Genomic DNA, 20,112 nt, shown 5'->3' with positions numbered 1-20,112 from the left:
AATGGGTTCCAGCTGAAGTGGCCAGTTCTTAGCATAGAGCAAACCAAAAACACCTTTTTTTTACTTCTTTATTCAAAAGATTTGCAAGTGTTACGCATTTCGAATGGTCTTGGAGCAACTTTCAAACCTATTCAGCGCTTTCTTTATTCTTATTCTATTAATTTTCTTAATTTGACCCATTAGAGAGAGTTTGACCAAATCCATTTATTTGTGAGTAAACGGGCAGGAACCTCACCTCTATATTTTATGATTAAAGACTAGCATGTTCATTTCTAAATGGTCAAATTCACTTTCTTAAGAAACAGTTGTACACTAATATTATACTTTCATGCTGAAGAAAGAATAATAATACAAATTTCTGTATATAAACCGTCATGGGAGCAGATGTGTATGGCATGACGGTGTCATAGTCTATATGCAATAGACCTTTGTGCATTGCCCTCCTTCGTTTATATGATTGTATGCAAGTATATTCACTAAGCATTCGCTTACGTTTAAGATGTTTACCCTTTTTATAGGCGGTTCTGGAAGAAGGAACTAAGATTGTGGATTGAAGCTTGACCTAAGAGGTTACTTTTGGAGATTGAAGGTATTGCCATTATTGGATGAAGGTATTTTGTAGACACCTAGTTAACCCACCTCTTTATGGCTCTTGACATTCTTGATATTTTGGTAATCTTGTTTCTTGGTAAATTCTATAATTATTGTCATGGTTGGTCCTTATGATCTTAAAAGTAAACATGGTCGTTTTTGTTTAGATTGTTAACTTGGGTAAACGACCCATTTGGGTGTGTTTAAGTTTGGGAATTTTGCAAGTCAAGAAAAGTGTCAAAATGATGATTTTGCTGTCAGGTGAAAAGTTGCACCTCAACTATTCATAGGTTCAGCGCAACTTTGGTCTTGTCCAGTTTTTTGGCCTCTTAGGTTCGCCGCAACTTTGAAGGGATTCACCGCAACTTTTTCCAGTTCAGCACAAAAACCCGAATTTTCAAACGACCGTAACTTTTAAACCGTAACTCCGTTTTTAACATTCAAGTTATCCACGGAAATGTGTTAGAGTCTACTTTCTAATGGTAAGGTTCTTTAAAGATGAAATAAAACTAAGTTATCCAGAAGTTGGTTCAAAGTGAAGTGGTCAAGTCCCGAAAAAAAATAGTCTTATTTTTCTTAAATCGAGTCGTGTCGTTTCAGCTAATATAAAGTAAAGAAAGATACATGCGATTAGTTTAGGTGAAAGTGTAGCCTAAGCTAATATAATAAAGAAGTCTCGAGCATATGTAAAGTCTTGTGTTAAGCTTAACCCATGCTAGTTCTTCGGAGCTAGTGTGCATGTGGTCACGTGGTGTGGGAATCTAGATACCTCCCCATGGCATAGTTATGTTTGAGTGTATCCGGGTGGAGTAACTAACCACTACACGCGCAAAGGTTAAACAGTATACTCAGTTGAATTAACTTTGTTTTTCGTTAACGACAACGATGGACCACCATAAGGTTTACCCATCGAGTCGGGTATGAGGACTCCATGTAAGGTCTTATGGCCGCCTACGCACAACCCCACATCCCTAAGCATGTGTGGCTTATGTCACATAGTCTACGTCTAGGCAAAAGAAAAGTAAAGAAATAAGAAAGTAAAGAAAAGAAAAGAAAAGAAAGGCGAAAAGTAAAGCTTTATGAGGTTAGGCACAATTAGGACTACGATGGATCCTAATGTGATAATTTATGCATGTTACTATAATGATGATGATATGCTATTGCTAATGTATGTTGTGAAAGACACCATAGTAATGTGGTGATCTTAAAGTGTTGTTAATATAATGTGATATTAACAACTATGAAATGTTTTTGTTAATATAAAATGAATTGACAATGTTTTCATAAACTAATGTTATCTTACTTAGCTTTTCAAGCTAACACTTGCTCTTTTGAAAAACGTTGTTCCCTCAGGTTAAGCAGGTTGAGCTAGTAAAAGACTTAGCTTGGTGAGACGGGTAGTTGCTATGAAGAAGACATCATTGGTCTCACATAACAATTACAAGTGGTATCAGAGACATATTTTAAGTGCGCCAAGAGGGATCATGGATATAAGTGACATCATTGGTTCACTTAAACTATCTCTGTGGGTTTTTTCTTTTATCTGTTTTTCATATATAGTGTATATAACTATATATGTGTGTGTGTTTGTGTGTATGTGTGTGTGTGGGTGGGTGGGGGGGGGGAGTAGGGGGTAATTACAAGGAAGAAGACATCATTTTTAGAAGTTAACACTTTTAATCCCTATCATTCATTGTTTTACATAATTTCAGTTTAGTAACTAATTTATCATTTAAATTTAAAGTTTACAAAAGCTTTATTTAAAATAAAAATAAGTTTAATTAATTATTTGGATAAATACAAAATATAATAAATAAAAGTTGTAGAAGAGGTGGATGAGATTAAAGAAAAACTGATATGCTAGTATGAATGAGGTATGAATGAGTTGTCTATTACGATACGCCTAAGTTTCCATATGCATTATTTTCTTATTAGTGACAACTGAGGAGACTTTTTTTTTTTTTAAATAAACTTTATAATTAAGAACTTAATTATTCAGTCAAATTTTATGTTTTTTTATTTAAAAAATAAAAATGACTGTCGGACATTTTTATGCATTCAAAAACTTAATATACTCGACATTTAATTTTAATGATTAATAATGGCATTTTTTGCTATTCAAAACTTTCTAAGTAAACAACTATAAAGGGTCCATAAATCCATAAATGGTCAATTAGATACTCCTTTATCCAAATAACCTAAGCAAGAAAAATATTATTCCTTTTACCATATTTATGCACTTTTCATACTTGGAATTAATGTCTTCGTGACATATATGTGAGGGAATTGTAGAAAAAATTTGAGAAGAACAAAGCACTGCTTTAATATCATTTGGTGATCCCGAATCACCTGTCTAACTCAACGAATTAAGCAATGTCGATTTATAAACATTTGGAAGTTTTAAAAATTCAATTCTTATTATTGGATCAATGTATCTTCTTTTGGTAGCTATGCAACATCTATTTATGTGAGCATGAAGAACATGTATTCCTTTACCATTTATGACGATAAGGGTAAATAGTGTCTATGTTAGTTTGTCAAAAATTTGCATGGCCACACGCCCACACCACCAATCAATAATACCATGCGTTTTTGCCAAAACATACCAATTTAGATCTATTTGTAGAGGTGATTAGGTGATGTATTTTCACATATCAAAAATTGACATTGCATCCATGTTTCAAAACTTGTATCATACAAGTCTGTTAATGCATGTCACTCCATACCAATTCTCTCTCCATTGGTTAATATACCAAATTTTGGTACCAAAAGCAAGAGGTTGACATTGAGGCATCACAGGTTTTACCTAAGGTCAATATCTCGTTGTCTAGGATACATACAAGGCTTCATCATTATACGATGAGGTTTCCCTAAGTCGAATACCGATTGAATGTTCGGAAAAAAAAAAGGTTGACATGCATACCAAATTTCGATATCACCCTCACGGCCTCACCGATGCAACCCCTTACCATGATGAATATTGAGGATTATAGTTTTTAATCAATATTGTGCTGTCAAGCAGTCATAATAATTTTTTTTAGAAAAACGCATTTCAAACAGCACTCCAATTAGTATACTATACTCAACGAGTCAACGTCTTACACTTTTAAGTGTTGTCAATCATACAATCTGATATTGTAGAATTCTAGTATATTTGAATTCTGTAATAGGCAAAAGAAGTGCACGAGTTAAGATATCTTGTCAACACGCATTATAATACCTAGGTACCCAGAGTCTTCTCTTCGAGTTGACAATACCGATAGAAAATGTTCAACAAAACTATCATCAAATGCAATTTTCAAAAGTAACACAATAATCAAACCAAAGCGTAATCCCTAATAATACAACAAATACATTAAAGGTTTCTTTTATACACGAAATAGAAACAATAACAATGTTCAAGAATCAAATTAAAGACCCACGACATCCAAAAATGGCCAACATATATAGTTTGAATAATTAACATTCATAATTTATAATTATAAACATGTGCAAGAACGTTTCACGAGGACAACAACTGAACAACTTCACACAAGATATACCAAGCAAAACAATCCCACACGAGCGACAAGTAATCGCCCATATTCGCAATCGGAAATGGAATTGAAGCAGATTTATTTCAAGCAACTGCTCAGATTTTGATCTACTTTCAGCTCCAAATCAAGAATTTGAGTTATCAAATGTAACCCAAGCCACCTTTGTTATTCCAGTCCACGCCTTATATACAACTAGGAAGTGTAACCCCATGGCAAACAAATGCCAATACAACGTATATAATCACCAGGATAAGCAAGATGAGAGCAACCCTGCAATATGGAGCCGGAACTGTAAGTTGGTAACCAGAAATGAACCATCTTCCATGTCACAAAAAAAAAAAAAAAAAACTTCAAAGCAACTTGATGTTTTAAAGCAAAACATCCAAGCAAAAGGATTAAAGTTAAAATTTATATACCCTATCTATCTACAACGCTTTTAAAACCTGGCACCCGTAGCTTATGGGTCAATTTCGAATACATATTGCCTGCATATACTCTTAAGGTGGCAAATTTCAACTTAAATTAGGGGTTTATCTTATCTCCAACATGTCAAATAGACAAAAGTTAGAAGTTAATATGGTCAATAGTCATACTAAGTGTATTCAAAAGCTTCCAAACTCTTTAATCAAGTTATATAAAGAACATTAACTAATTACCACATCAATGATATAATAGTCATTGTAAAAATAATAAATAGTTCACAAATTTATTGAATAAAATCCAAAAAGGGACATAAACAGTTGAGTGGCCAATCGAACCTGACCAGGTCCTTTTACCTTGGCGGTCCCAACAAGCAGCAACACTTGTAACATTTCTATAGCCAGTTGTATAAATCAGAAGCATTATTCACTCCTATCAATGGCTGTAATCCTAGATATAAGAAAACTATAGTCTGATACTATGAAAAAAAGGTCACTATTATGTGCCTTAAAAGCCTACCTATTAAAGAAGTATGAAGATTAGAGCAGGCTACTATCCAATAGAAATTAAGGTACAGGCAATCCTGCCCTGGAAAGTGATGGACATGGTGTGATGGAGTCATCACAATGAAGTCCATCACTCTGACCTCAATGAGACGTTCAGTAAGATGTAAAGGTTCACCAGGTAATCAGGCATGGAGCAAAGCACACTGAATATGTGTGTTTTGTTTTTTTTTCTTTTTCTTTAAACTATTAAATATCAATAGGATCCATTATGGGTAAAAACAGATTCAGTGTGATGACAATGTGATGTTAATGTAGCGACCATGTGTCCAGCGTGATGGAGACACCACTTTGCTCTAAGAGTCTACGGGTCTCATTTGGTATGAAATACAAGACTTTAGCGGTATAATGTGAAATTAAGATGTAACTGCAGAATTACAAGGACGGGACATTAGGTTTAAAAATCAAACTTATAGAAATAGAAAGGCATTGTTTAGAAGATATTACGTGAGCTTGACATTTCTCCACCAAACTGTACTTCTGTATCGGCGAGTTTGCTTTCTGAAGCGCAGCGTATTTGTTTGCATATTGGCAGTTTTATCTACAAGCAACTCCAACCGATCACCTCTCTCTAATACCTTGTCAATATTCTCAATCATCACAGTGCGTACCTGTTTGTCATGCCAAAACCGCTCATTATGATCCAAGATACACATCAGTAATGAATGTGCAGATTAACAAACAAGATTTAAAGCTAAAAAATATATCATAAATTTTAAAAATGCAGCACTGACAGCACTGTAGAGATGAACATCGATTCATTATTCAAAAAGGGGCATTTTGTACGGGTCAAAATGGATTGGGCCAGTTCAGGTTGACCACAAAGGCACAAACAACTGTTGACTTCCAGTCCTTTTATGTATTATAACTGATGTGTTGATTATGATCACAAAAACAAATTAATTGCAATACTTATCTAAGTATTTGCACAAAACAATGTAAGAGGTTGCATTCTAGCTCATTTGACCCATACATCCTGTCATCCTCGGCTAAGTAACTTTCACTTAGCCTGTTTAAAATATAACACAAACTGACCCATTCATAGCAAACTGAGTCCAAATTACCAACTACGCCTCACTAAAAAACTAGCATAGCCATACCAAATAATCTTAAGTTATTAAAAAAATGCCATGTACCAAAGTGTGAAACTCACCTGACCCATTTCACCTTTTAATCGGTTAATCCTATCAGCATTAGGATCGTTAGAGTAATACTCCATTTGTTGGCTAAGAACCCTGGAAAACTCATCATTCATACCATAAGCTTGGGCAGATAAAACCGCTCGCCCGTAAGTCCTCACAAATCTCTGATGAATATCTTCAAGAAAAGCAAACGGAATTCGCCCTACACACATAAAAAGCTCCAAACTTTATCAACAAAATTACCATAATTTAACAAAATAATCATACCCCACATCCCAAAAACCACTAAATCAGATACTAATATACAGTAATACATACAAATAATCAATAAAAAAAAAAAAAAACACTCCAAGAATTGAACAGGGATCACTCTCCATTTACAGCTATATAGAAATGGATATATAAAAGATATAATTATATAATATGGTATTGTGAAATATATAAAGAGAAGCTTACTTCCGGCAACATCATCAGCCATACAAAGAACAGTGAGACCATCAGTACGTTTAACATGAAAAATATAACGATCTTGAGAATAAGAAACATTCATGTCATTATTTCCTGGGATTTTGTCAAGAATTTGTCTGGAAATTGTGGTGGCGTTGGTTTGGGTGCTGCTGAATTCCGCCAAGACAACAGATCCCCTGGCAACAAGCGTGTAAAGGATTGTCATTTTATTATGAGAGGACAAGATTCGAAATTGGTCAGATGGATGTTTTGTAAGGTGAGTATGTACAGATCAAATATCAACAGGAATGAAATGAGGGAGAGATCCAAGGCCAGCAAGAACAGGCCTAGGGTTTCATAATTTTATATGTCAACTCTCTTTTAAAATGGGGATAATCAACTAACTATCACACAATGGCTATGTTACATTTACATAGAATTAATGGATAAAAAAAATTAGTATTTTAGATAATTTAATTCTTTGATTAAGATTTTAAAACAAAGTTATTTTTTAATTATATATATTATAGATATAAATAAAATAAATATATAATTTGTATTTAGTTGTATGTATATGAATTTCTTTTGTGTATATTTCCCTTTGCCTAGGATATGTAGTCTTCTCCCATACCTCCAATACAAAATCAATATATAACATAGACATTTTATCATAGTTCACTATATTCATAGAACGTTATCTCTTTTAAATAGAAAAAAAAAAGATTATAATTTATTATTTCTAAAGATTTAAGAGAAGAAAAATTCAAACTATATAAATTTATAGTATTAATTTTTAACACTATGTTTGAATACGATATCAAAAAAACTTTACCGTATAACAATGAAGTCTTTCACATATCCAATACAACGAGATGTTGATCATGGGGCATTACAAGTATTCATATACAAAAATCCCAAGATTTTTTATCCATTAGGATCAAACTCAAGACCTTAGTAAAAATTGTGGGCATCTTTGACCATCTAGGCTAACCATAATTAAAGAACCAAAAATATAATTTACTTTATATTAATGTTGAAAAGACGATAACGGTCTCAAGTGTTTGTGACGTAGGGGCCGGGAAGGGGAGGTGTCAACTTGAGAGACGAATCTCTTTTTTTTTTACTTAAATCTTGTTATTATCTATACTAGTTAATCCGGGATTTTGTCAAGAATTTGTCTGGAAATTGTGATCGCATTAGTTTGGGTATTGCTGAATTCCGTCAATACAACAGATCCCCTGACAACAAGTGTGTAAAGAATTGCCATGTTTAAGAATTGACAAAATTCAAATTTGGTGAGATGGATGGATGTTTTGTAAGGTGAGTGTATACAGATCAAATATCGAGATGAAATGGAATGAGGGAGAGATCTAAAGCCAACAGGAAAGAGGTCGGTTTCATAATAATTTTATGTTAACTCTCTTTTTTTTTTAAAAGAAAAGATTAATAACAAAAAAAAAAGAAAGAAAGAGAGAAAAAACAAGTTAATAAAATGTATAATTTTTTATTTCTAAAGATTTTTTTCAAAGATGTAGGGGTGTTTAGTACGAGAGAATCAAAAGGAATAGAAATGTAACCGAGAATGAAAATAGTGGAAACGAGAATGAGTTTTTGAAAATAGAATTGATTTCGTCGTTTGGTACAAATAGAGAATGAATATAAAAGAAACACAAAATTTTAATTAACAATCAATATTAACACATATAATATCATAAAAAAAAAAGAGTTAAATGAATAACATTTTACAAACATTTTTTATACTAACTCGTATGGCATATGATATGGACTTCCATGTCATAAAACAAACATACATTAATTAACCTTAGTTAAATGATTTATCTCTTGACCTAATATTATACTGATTAACTTCCTTACTTAATATTAGAATTGTTCCTCCTCATCCTAGGTACAATGGAATGGAAAGGGTGGAAATAGAATGAGAAACACTTCTCGTGTTTGGTTGTAATGGAGAATGAGAAAAAAGAATCGAGAATAGGGAATCGATTCCATTCCCTCAATTCTCTATGAAATGTAGAGAATTGATGGGAATGGAAATTTATTTTTTTTTGTTTTAGTGATGTTATATGTATTAAATTTGATTATTATTTAAAATTTAGTATTTTTTATATATTCATTCTCTGCTTGTACCAAATGACGGAATCGATTCTCTTTCCAAATACTCATTATCTTTCCCACTATATTCATTCTCCATTACATTTCCATTCTCTTTGATTCACTCCTACCAAACACCCCCTTAAGTTCTTAATCCACCTCCATTCAATCGTCACCCCCATATATAGCTCTAGCTTAACAAAGTGAAATTCTTATTTTCAATAATGATGATTGGACAAATTAATTTTCTTTTTCAAATCTGTGTTGTTCATTTTCATCTCAAACTACCTCTCTTCAATCGTCTTCCTTTCTTTCTTTTTCATTATATGAGCAAAAAATTCCATTCACAATCTTTACAAATTGTAGAGAATGGAAACCATTCTCACTTTTCCATTCTTGATTTCATTTTCCGCTGTAACCAAATAAGGGAAGTGTTTTCAATAATGAATTCTTAATCCACCTCCATTCAATCGGCATCCCTATTTATAGCTCTAACTTAACAAAGTGAAATTCTTATTTTCAATAATGATGGTTGGAGAGATTAATTTTCTTTTTCAAATATATGTTGTTCCTTTTCATCTCAGTCTACCTCCCTTCAATCGTCTTCCTTTCTTTCTTTTTCATTATATGAGCAAAAAATTCCATTCACAATCTTTACAAATTGTAGAAAATGGAAACCATTCTCACTTTTCCATTCTTGATTTCATTTTCCGGTGTAACCAAACAAGGGAATGAGAAACACTTCCCTTTCTTCCTTTTCCATTTTATCGTACCATACACCCCTTAAGGAAGAAGAATTAAAACTACATAATTTTATAGTTATTATTTTCAAACATTTAATCGGGATATGAAATTAAAAAACCTTTACTGTATAATGGTGAAATTTTATATGACAACTAGATGCTGACGGAGTGTTACCCTAAAAAAACTTCACCGTATAATACATTTTTAAATCTAGAATTCATCATTATACCGTTCTCTAACTTATCAGTTTAACTAAAAAGTTCATACTATCTTCAACTTATTAGTTTATCAATGATTTTTGACAAGTTACTATTATAATAATAACAATGGTTGCGGCTATGAATAATGAAGCATGCTGGTAGGTACTGTGCGGTTACCTCTTAGTCTACTTATTTTCCTTTTAATTAAAGCAAGCTTTGCGCAACTGTCTGCCAACTTGTTTATTTTTTTAATTAGATAAAATATATGTATTGTGCATGGGTTGGATCAGTAGTTGAAACTCATGCCTCTAGAAACAGAGGTCATGGGTTCGATCCTCATGCCCAGCAAGGCTGGAGGTCCTTTTCTACCTATGGTAGAACCTGGAAGCAGCCTCTTTACCTTTGGTAGGGGTAAGGCTGTCTACATATCAACCTCCCCCATACACCGTCGAAAACGGTATTGGGACCCAAAACCCGTGGAAGACGGCATTGGGAGTTATTTTACTTTACTTTATATGTATTGTGCAGCTATTTGCCACTTTACTTATTTTTTTTAATTAAATAAAACATATGGATTTAATATTAGACGGGTGTCCGCACGATGCAGAGGTGATTGTGGTAGGGACAAAAGTTTGGCGAAGGCGACAGTTGTGGCGGCAATGTGCGGCGGTGACGGTAGTGGTGAATATAAATTAATTGATGGAAAAAAGCTTAATATGGTTCTTTAAGGGTTGTAGGATCTATGTTATAATTTATTTCATTAAGGTTATTATAGGTAGATAGGTGAAAATGTTAAAATTAATGAATAAAGAATAAGGGTAATATGGTCATTTTAAAATCTTAATTATTTAAATAGGGAGGGGTGGTTTGCTTTATAAAGTATTATAGATAACAAACTTTTATACGGTTTTTAGGGACGTTTTGGATTTTGTCTATCTTTATTTTTGATTTGACTCATCCAAATTTATCATAATGTTTTGTTTTTTTAAATTCTTTTAAACTAAACAACTAGCTTATCATCCCGAGTAGTACCCGGACATATCATGGGTATTTAGGTGACGAACATAAAAAATATGTATCCAAAAATACAATTACTTATACATCTTTATAAATGTTGACGATAAAAATAAAGAACCATAGAACCGTTGTCATGCTAAAACTGGAAATTCTAAAGTAGGTAATTAACACTCAAGCTAAAATGTTTTTACGTAGGACAAAAACGTAAAAGTGTTGATCAAATAGATAGTAATTATACATCTTACTCGTACTTCTTTTACTATATGATAATACGAATGTCTAACTATCATTATTGAACTTTTACTAATAAGTAATAATAGCAAAACATAATTAAGAAAAAAACTAACTTAAGTAACGTAACACGTGTTTTTCGAAATCAAATTTAAATTGCAATAAATGATAATGATCAAGTTAAAAAGAGAATGAAAATAAAAATAATGAGATATTATTCTGTAAAATTGATATATGATTAGATCTTCGAAAATATGTTATCTCTACTCCTTAATAAAGCAAATCCCCTCCCCTCTATTAAATATTTCTGTCTTTAAAATACCTTATTTGCGCTTGGACTTTTTTGTTTTTTTTCTTTACGCAACTACCCAAAATCCCTAATAAGGCAGACCGACTTCCCCACTATTGCTGCCGCATTGCGCGGGTACCATGCTCGTTTTACATTAAGTTTGTTTATTTTTGAAAAACTTTTTAATTATGGATTAAAAATCAAAATTTCATATGATGTTATAAATACATTCATATAAAAGAGTTAATTGATAAGAAAAAAAGCCAAGATATGTCAAGTAAAGTTTTTATTAAAAATAATGATGTAATCAAAATCTTGCTTTATTTATATAATAAATAAATGTATTTAATATGACAATGTAAGCAAGGATATTATATTGTTTTTTTATGATTATTTTACATTTCATTTTTTACGTCACAACCCGATTCATTTTTTTTACATATAATACCCTTAATAAAACTATTGAAAACATATATTTTCCAAATCCTAATATATTACAATACCTCGTTTTATATCAATTACTTTTATATTAATAGCCACGACACTATCGTCAGCACCGCTGTCATCACCGTCGCATCGCACAAACATGTGACTAGTTTAGATAGATGCATACACACGTATAGCTTTCTTTGTTAACATATATATGGGTCGTTAATATTTAATATCATCTAATTGTGTGGATTGTATTAAATCTATCTCCAAAATGCGTATTGAATTAGGAAACCATTGGGGTGTGTTTTGGTTGTAGGAAAGAGAATGAGGGCTTGTTTGGTTGACATATTTTGAAGGAATTTGATGGAATTGAAATGTAAGTTCCATTCCATTTCATGTTTGGTTGTAAAAAAATGAAAGAATTTAATTCCTATGGAATGTAAGGGGTGTTTGGTCCATGGATTTCCCATGAATTTCTAGGAATTGGAATTTAAATTTCATTCCTTTCCTATGTTTGGTTGGAAAGAAGAATGGAATTTGATCTAAAAAAATTTCCCCAAATTCTTTAAAACACGGAATGTTAAATTCCTTCAATATTTAGATGGAATCTATAAACTTTCCATCGGAATTCATATCTATGACAAAAAATACCCAACAAAAAAAAAAACCCTACCCTTTTATTTTCTTATCAGACTTTTTCTCCATGGCTGTTGTTGCTACTGCTCTAGATCTTCATCTAAAAGATCATTCTTCCTCATAATTGTTCTTCAAGATCTTCAACAAAAATACACATCTACTATTTTTCGGTTTCTCTCAAAAAGGTATCTCCTTTTTTTTTCTTTTTATCTTTAAAAATCGTCATTAAAAATACTTCTTTATTCTATCTTCTTTCTTCTCTTGCAAAACAGTTATCTATGTTCTTGAAATTGACTTTTTTAACCATTTAATTATAATACAATTTCTAAATTAGGGTTTATTAGTGATTATGTGTTATGCTAGTACCATCAACTATGTATATATATAACTGATAAAGTGGTATGTGAAATAAGTTCTTGGTTTTCAAGTGTAATATATGAAATTTTTTTAGACAGGATATGGCTCGGCTTAGTTTAACAGTCCGAAAACGTAAACAAAGAAGACAAACATTGATTTTAGCTTGGTGGAACAAAGTGAATATAATTATTTGTTGGTTTATTGTATGCCTTTACATGTTGCTTAACTCATACCAAAGTGATAAACCACGTATTTGATACACTTTGTCAAAAATAAGTCGACGTTCAATTTTGAATAGATATGTTTATGAGAGCGATACTTTAGCAATAACAAATACTAGGATGACCCGGAGGTGTTTTGACAAGTTGTGTGTCATGCTTGTAACTTTCGGTGGTTTGAAAGAGAGTAGAAATATGGATATAGAAGAGCAGGTTACTATTTTTCTTCATATGATAGCTCATAATATTAAGAATCGTACCATGATAACCAACTTTCATCGTTCGGGAGAAACAATTAATAGAACTTTTTCTCGAGTTTGCAATGCGGTTATCACATTGCAGTCACGTTTGCTCAAGAAACCCGAACCTGTTCCCGAGAACTCTACCGACAATAGATGGAAATGGTTCAAGGTATATGTGTTCACCATATTAACTGTTTTTATGTTAGTAACTTCACATGTATAATAAGTTGTTTATTTTTTTGCTTTTAGAATTGTTTAGGGGCTTTAGATGGAACATACATACAATGTCTAGTATCACTTGGGGAGAGGCCTAGATATAAAACAAGAAACGGAGATATCGCCACAAACGTGTTAGGCGTGTGTTCACAAGATATGCAATTTATCTTTGTATTACCGGGTTTGGAAGGTTCTGCAACTGATAGTAGAATGTTACGAGATGCTCTTGATCGACCTCATGGATTAAAAGTTGCAAGACCCGGTTACTATTTGGTCGATGTTGGATATACAAATGGAGAGGTTTTTTGGCCCCTTATAGAGGACAAAGATATCATTTAAATGATTGGCGTGATGGACGCCAGCCGACTACACCAAAAGAATTCTATAACATGAAACATTCCTCCGCAAGAAATGTAATAGAAAGATGTTTTGGTCTTTTGAAGGGAAGGTGAAAATTTCAAAGGACAACTCATTTTATCCTATTGATACAAAGATTAGGATCATGATGACATGTTGTCTCCTCCACAATTATATAAGACAAGAAATAGAAGATGATTTGCAAGAAATGGAAGATGATGTTGATGAGAGAAACGGAGATGGAGATGGAGTTGGATATGAGAAGAGGATAACATAGGTTCTGTTGAAACTTCAAATGAGTGGACAACGTTAGAAATAATCTAGCAAATACTATTTTTGAGTCTTGGAATGCTAGTCATATTTGAACCTTTTAGTGTTGCTCTTGTCATTAGTTTTATCTGAACCTTGTGTCCTTGCTATTATTATGTATTCTAAACACATTTTATGATGTTTTACTGTTGTTGTTATTGTCTATTTGTTGTTATATTATTGTTGTCGGTGTCGGGGTTGCTGCTTTAACTGACAATCCTTTAGCATAGTTTATAGGTTTGTTTATAGTGTAGTTTAAGGTCTGTATTTAGTACAGTCTTAGCTGAATTTGTTGTAGTTTATCCATCTCTTTTTAGTGCAGATTTAGGAATGTTTCGACCTGATTCTGTTGCAGTTTTCAGGGTTGTTTTTTTAGTGCAGTAAAAAGGTTGTTTTTGTTGCTGTTTCTAGTGCAGTTTTTGCTGATTTTACTGCAGTTTATCCAACTGTTTTTAGTGCATTTTGTTACAGTTTTTATGGTTGTTTTTAGTGCAGTTTCTGTTTTTTGTTGTTTTTAGTGCAATTTTTGCTTATTTTTCTGCAATTTATCCTGCTGTTTTTAGTGCATTTTGATGACTGTTTGGACCTGATTCTGTTGCAGATTTAGGGTTGTTTTTAGTGCAACTTAAGGGCTGCTTTTTTTGCTGTTTTTAGTGCAGTTTTTGCTGATATTTTTGCAATTTATCTAGCTGTTTTTAGTGCACTTTAAGGTATGTTTTTTGCTGTTTTTAGTTCAGTTTTGTGTGACCTGGTTTTGCTTTTTGGTGGGATTGTTTTTGCCATTTAATACAAGAATGACGAGTCAAAATAGAAACTATCGGAGATGGACAATAGAAAAAGATGCAAAGCTGGTGGAAGCTTTACTAACCATGGTAAACACACGAGGATATAAAGTTGATAATGGATTTAGATCCGGGTATTTAACTCATCTTGAAGCAGCCTTGAAAGTATCACTTCCTGAATCGGGTCTTTTTCACATTGAATCAAGAATAAAAACAATGAAAAAAGATTGGCAAGCCGTCTTTGATATGTTGAATAGTACAAGTAGATTTGGTTATGATAAGGAAAACAATTGTGTGACCACAACATCTCCAGGAGTATGAGATGCTTACCTTGAGGTAGTACTACTTTTTTTTTTTTTACAAATGATTTCCTTTTTTGATGTATATAATTTATTGTTACACTGTGATAAAGTCATAAATCAGTAGCAAAATGGAAAAATAAAAAGCTTCCACACTATGAATATTTGTGTGTAGTTTTTGGAAAAGATCGAGCTCAAGGAAATAGAGCATAGGTTGCCACCGAGATGGAAGAGCAAATGAATATTGAAGAACAACAGGAAGACTCACATGATAGTTTTGATGAAGCAATGGAAGGCAGCCACACGACACATACCACTACAAGTGTTCAAGTTGAAGAAGTTTCAAGTGTTCGTAGTAAGAAAAGGAAGAGCACAAGTCAAACAAGTTCTTTGGTTGAAAGTTTCAATGATGCGGTAATGTATTTTGGTGAACGTCTTAAAGAATCCTCGGCTGAATTGAGTGAAGCTATAAAACTTGAAGTTGATCTAAATAAGAAAACCATTATGCTACCTTCGGCACTTGAAAAAATGACTTCTCTTTCTCAACTTGAAAGGTTTAAGGCAATTTGGAAAATGAGAAGTGATCCTGATAGCGTGCTTACTTTTTGGGATTTGAAAGAAAAAGAAAGGGAAAATTGAGTGTTGTTTATGATGTCGGAAAATTAAGGGAAGGATTAAGGTAGTTGTATGTAGCTTATGTTGAAGTCATGTGTATGTATTTTGAATCTTTTGTTGTACGTTAAATCGTTACTTTTGGGGACTTGTAATATGTCATTTTTTAGAAACAAGTTCTATGTATGGTTTGAAAAAACTTACTATGTTATGTGGTTTAATTATATATTACGTGTAAAAAAAGCTAGTTAATGTATATAGTTAATAGATACTAGAGATTTTATAATTTATTTATAAAATAACTATATAAAACTTACGGCCTATGCTAAGAAAAGAAATATAAAAAATTGATCTAAAGGATAAATTTGTCATTAAACATAAATTACATTTAAATTTCTTTAACAAATTTGCAAACCAAACATTGGAAAGGAATTTGAATTCCATTGAATTCTGCCAACTAAACACAATACAAATTTTAAAATTTTCAGATTCCAATTCCTTTAAATTCCAATTTCATTGACAGATTCTAATTCCATCAAAAACATTCTGTGAACCAAACTGCCCCTAAAGATTCCTTCATTCATATGAATCAAATTCTTTTGGTGGGTGTGATGGAATTTAATTCCATTGAGAGTTGAATCTACAAAATACCATAATATCCATACAATTATCATCTTCTTCAAACCTTCTCCATATAACCACTCCAGCTTCTGGTACCACTACCACCCACTCCAGCCGGAAACAACCACCTTCTACCATCGGCAGGAAACAACCAACGCCTACCACCAGCCGGAAACAACCACCGTAATTCACCCGCCGGAAACAACCCACCAGTCACAATCGGGAAAAAGCCCAACCACCCACAACCAGAAACAAACCGTGACCATCCATAGCCAGATACAACCACCACCCATGCCTACCGGAAACGAACCATCACAACCACCCACAACAGAATACTTCCCTTTTTGTATTATATATATATATATATATATATATATATATATTTGTGTGTCTATATATTTATATGATTTGATGGATAGATTGTAATTATAACAAAATTAATAGTAATAATAATAAGGTGTAGTTGAAAAAATGTTGATGACGGCGGTGGGTTTGAAGTAATGGGAGATGTGGGAGGTTGGTGAACAAATGAATAATGTGGGAGATGTGGCCTATGGGTGGTTTAAAAGAATTGACCGACTTTTTTTCTTTTTAAAGGGTTATATAGTTAATTTAGTAACATAAAGGTTATTTGTGTCATTGACTAGCATATGTGATGATTTATTCCTTTTGCATTTTACCAACCAAACATATTATTTGAATTAAATTCCATTCCATTCCATCAAATTCCATTCTTTCCAAAAATACTCCGCGAACCAAACGCGACATGAAGGTAGGACTTTTAACTCACTAGAGCCGTATGATAATCATATTTGACTGTCAAAATTGATATCAAAGTTAAAAAAAGTGACAATATTCCAAACTTGTTCAAATGGTTTCCTGCAATTCAATTACCGAAATAAATCAACTACCTGTCTAAGTGCACTAGCGGAGACCGGAGGTAGTTTACTAACTCTTTTAGATAGAAACACCTATTAGCGTACACCTTTGTTTCAGGGTGGGGCTGTTCTTCCTCCTGTTAATCTGGCCATTTCCAAACTTGGGTTTACAAAATAATTCAATTCTCATTTCGTATTTACTATTTAGCATACTGATATTTAAAATGGTTCATATCAATAAACCAAACACCCCTCTAATGTATGGTTTAGTGAAAACAAAGTATTTATTTAGACTTTGGATTGTTTCAAAATATATATTTTAAGTTTTTAGCTAACATTCAAACTTTATGTTTACTCACGGGAATGTTTACATGTGGCCATGTGGGTGATGGGTATCATATAGTTTCATAAACATCAATGGATACTTGCAATTTTGTAAAGAAAGACCGATGCATGTGCTTGGCGGGTTATACGTATGAGCGTATACTCATCACTCGCATATGCTATTTTTGATGATTTTTTGGTTAATCTCCATGAAAATGTAAGGCCATCATATAGGTTTCATAAATTGATCATGATCACTATATCCAATCAACTTTGTCTTCAAACTCTTGTTTATAAAATACGCACATGTTATATGTATTTAATTTCAAATGATGGTAGAGGTGGTGGAGCTAAAACTTTTAATTGCTTTGGGTCCGACAACAATAAATATTTGACCATGTTTCAATTATGAGAAACTATGTCTATATCAGTGTGAATCGTGAATTTTTGTTCTTCTATCTTATATAGTTAAGTTATATATTATTACATATTTTAATTTTAGTGAGCTTGTGTTTTCTTAACATAAACTCATTATGATATAACACGGTTCAACAACTTGAATTGATTAGAAACTTTTTAAAATAACTAAACAAGAAAGATACTAATTTTAATAATTAACCAAATATGTTGCTTAGTTGTGACTATTATTATCATAAAGACGTTATGTTTTTACAATTTAATCTAAACATTATAAAATATGCCATTTAGAAAACCAAAATAAATGAATTATAAATACTGTAGTATTTAATGCATAACTTTGTAATATGCTACTTCTTTTAATTTTGATTTTGAAGTATCTTACTTTTTAAATTATGATCCTAATCCCCATATATTTATGCTATATATTTTATTAATAAATAAATTCAATTGAATAAGAATATACAAAAAACATGATCATAGTTTTAGGTGATTCAATCGGTACTTGAAAGTCTCCCTTCGTATTTATTTTCTTTGTATAAGGCTCTGATAAGTGTTCTTTCAAAGATTGAACTCATTCGTAGATTTTTTTTGGGGAGGCTCTTTAAAAGATAGAAAAATACATTGGGTTGCATTGGATAGAATTATATCCCCTATAGATGCGGTAGGCCTTGGGTTAGATTGTTTACGAAGTAAAATTCTTGCTCTTTTGTCCAAGTGGTGGTGGCGATTTTGTATAGAACAAAACAGTTTGTGGTGTCGCGTAGTCATGGCTATTAACTTATCCTCTCGAAATTGTTCCCCTATTCATGTCTGAAAGTCTTTGGAGGAAGCTTGGAAATCTATTTTCGAATGAAGCTCCCACATGTCCCGTTTTGATTGTGCACTTGAGTGTATGTTGACAGGTACAGGTGATGAAAAAAAAATTCCGATTCTAGATTAATAAATGGATTGATGACATGCCACTATATTTATCTTACCTGGATCTATTCTAATTAGAGAACAAAAAAGTTGTTTAGTAAAAGATTGATACACCGGCGAAGGCGCATTCTCACAATGGGTTTGGCATTGGACCCGTCCCCCCTCTTCCACAACCGAGTTATATCAACTTTAGGATTTGTTATTCAGGATTCGAACTATCAAGCTTTCAAATGTTAATGATCCATTGAATGGGCTTTAAACTCATTGCTAGGCTTCTCTATCAAATCAATGGCCTTTCGACTTCATCAAGCACCATATGGACCGAAGTGTTGGATATTTCCCTAAAGCAAATAGGCACCTTTAAAAGCCAACTTTCAAGTAGAAACATCTTCGTTTCTTCCCCTTAAGTTTCCTTTGTAGCCTCCAAAATAAAACCACCGAACACCTCTTTATCTACTCCACTTTATGCCGTTATGGAGTAACATCCATATATGATGTCACATTGCTTCTTTGAAACCACAAACTCTCAAAGATCTCCTAGATTTTCACAATTTCTGCTTTATAAACCGATCCTATCAAAAAATTGACCAGCTCATCATTCTCGCATACATATGAGGTGAGTTGGAAAAATAGGAATGAATGTATCCAACAAACAACCTTTTACCCGGTTTGCTTTTTAAAGAGGCAAAAGAAATAGTTTTCTTTCGTTATCCTACAGACCGTTTTCCTGAAAAATCACATGGTCCTAACTCCTAAGGGAGTAGTTTCAATTTCTAATTTTCTTTATGTAACTCTTGAACATTGTATGTTTCTTTAGCTTCTTTCTAGAGCTCTTATCAATAAAAATACAATTTTAATGTCAAAAAAGAAAAAAGTCATGAAATTATCAAAATGGGGTGAGCAAAAACCGAACCGAACCAAAAATATATATTTTTACTTTATTTTATATTTATATCATTTTATTATTAATTTTTGATAAATATGTTATTATATTTGCATTTTAGGTGTATATAATAATATCATTTATATGTTTTAAGTGAAAATACAAAACAAAATTAATTTGTTTTAATAATTGTATAATTAAACAACGCGTAAAAGATGTAAATAATTATATATAAAATTTGTTTGAAGTTTGTACAACTCACTTTTATGGATTTGTTGTCATTACTGTTGTGTTATTGTTACTTATTGTTTTAAAA

At 32.3% G+C, this 20,112-nt stretch overlaps 1 protein-coding gene and 1 pseudogene across 1 annotated transcript; one reads left to right on the top strand and one right to left on the bottom strand.

Moving 5' to 3' along the window:
• Nucleotides 1-3,942: 3,942 nt before the first annotated feature.
• LOC122578209 (vesicle-associated membrane protein 711) lies at nucleotides 3,943-7,112 on the bottom strand. The gene is made up of 4 exons (XM_043750118.1): nucleotides 6,709-7,112; nucleotides 6,264-6,454; nucleotides 5,558-5,721; nucleotides 3,943-4,397 (listed from the first exon to the last, which is right to left on the bottom strand). The coding sequence occupies exons 1-4, from the start codon at nucleotides 6,923-6,925 to the stop codon at nucleotides 4,310-4,312; spliced, it is 660 nt and encodes a 219-aa protein (XP_043606053.1). The 5' UTR covers nucleotides 6,926-7,112; the 3' UTR covers nucleotides 3,943-4,309.
• A 7,816-nt stretch (nucleotides 7,113-14,928) lies between these two features.
• LOC122610443 lies at nucleotides 14,929-15,806 on the top strand (annotated as a pseudogene).
• The last annotated feature ends 4,306 nt before the right edge of the window (nucleotides 15,807-20,112 follow it).

This window comes from Erigeron canadensis, chromosome 8 (genome assembly GCF_010389155.1).
Source record: "Erigeron canadensis isolate Cc75 chromosome 8, C_canadensis_v1, whole genome shotgun sequence".
Classification (NCBI taxonomy): domain Eukaryota; kingdom Viridiplantae; phylum Streptophyta; class Magnoliopsida; order Asterales; family Asteraceae; genus Erigeron; species Erigeron canadensis.
Note: the sequence above shows the minus strand (reverse complement) of the source record. Positions and strands in the feature narration are given on the sequence as shown.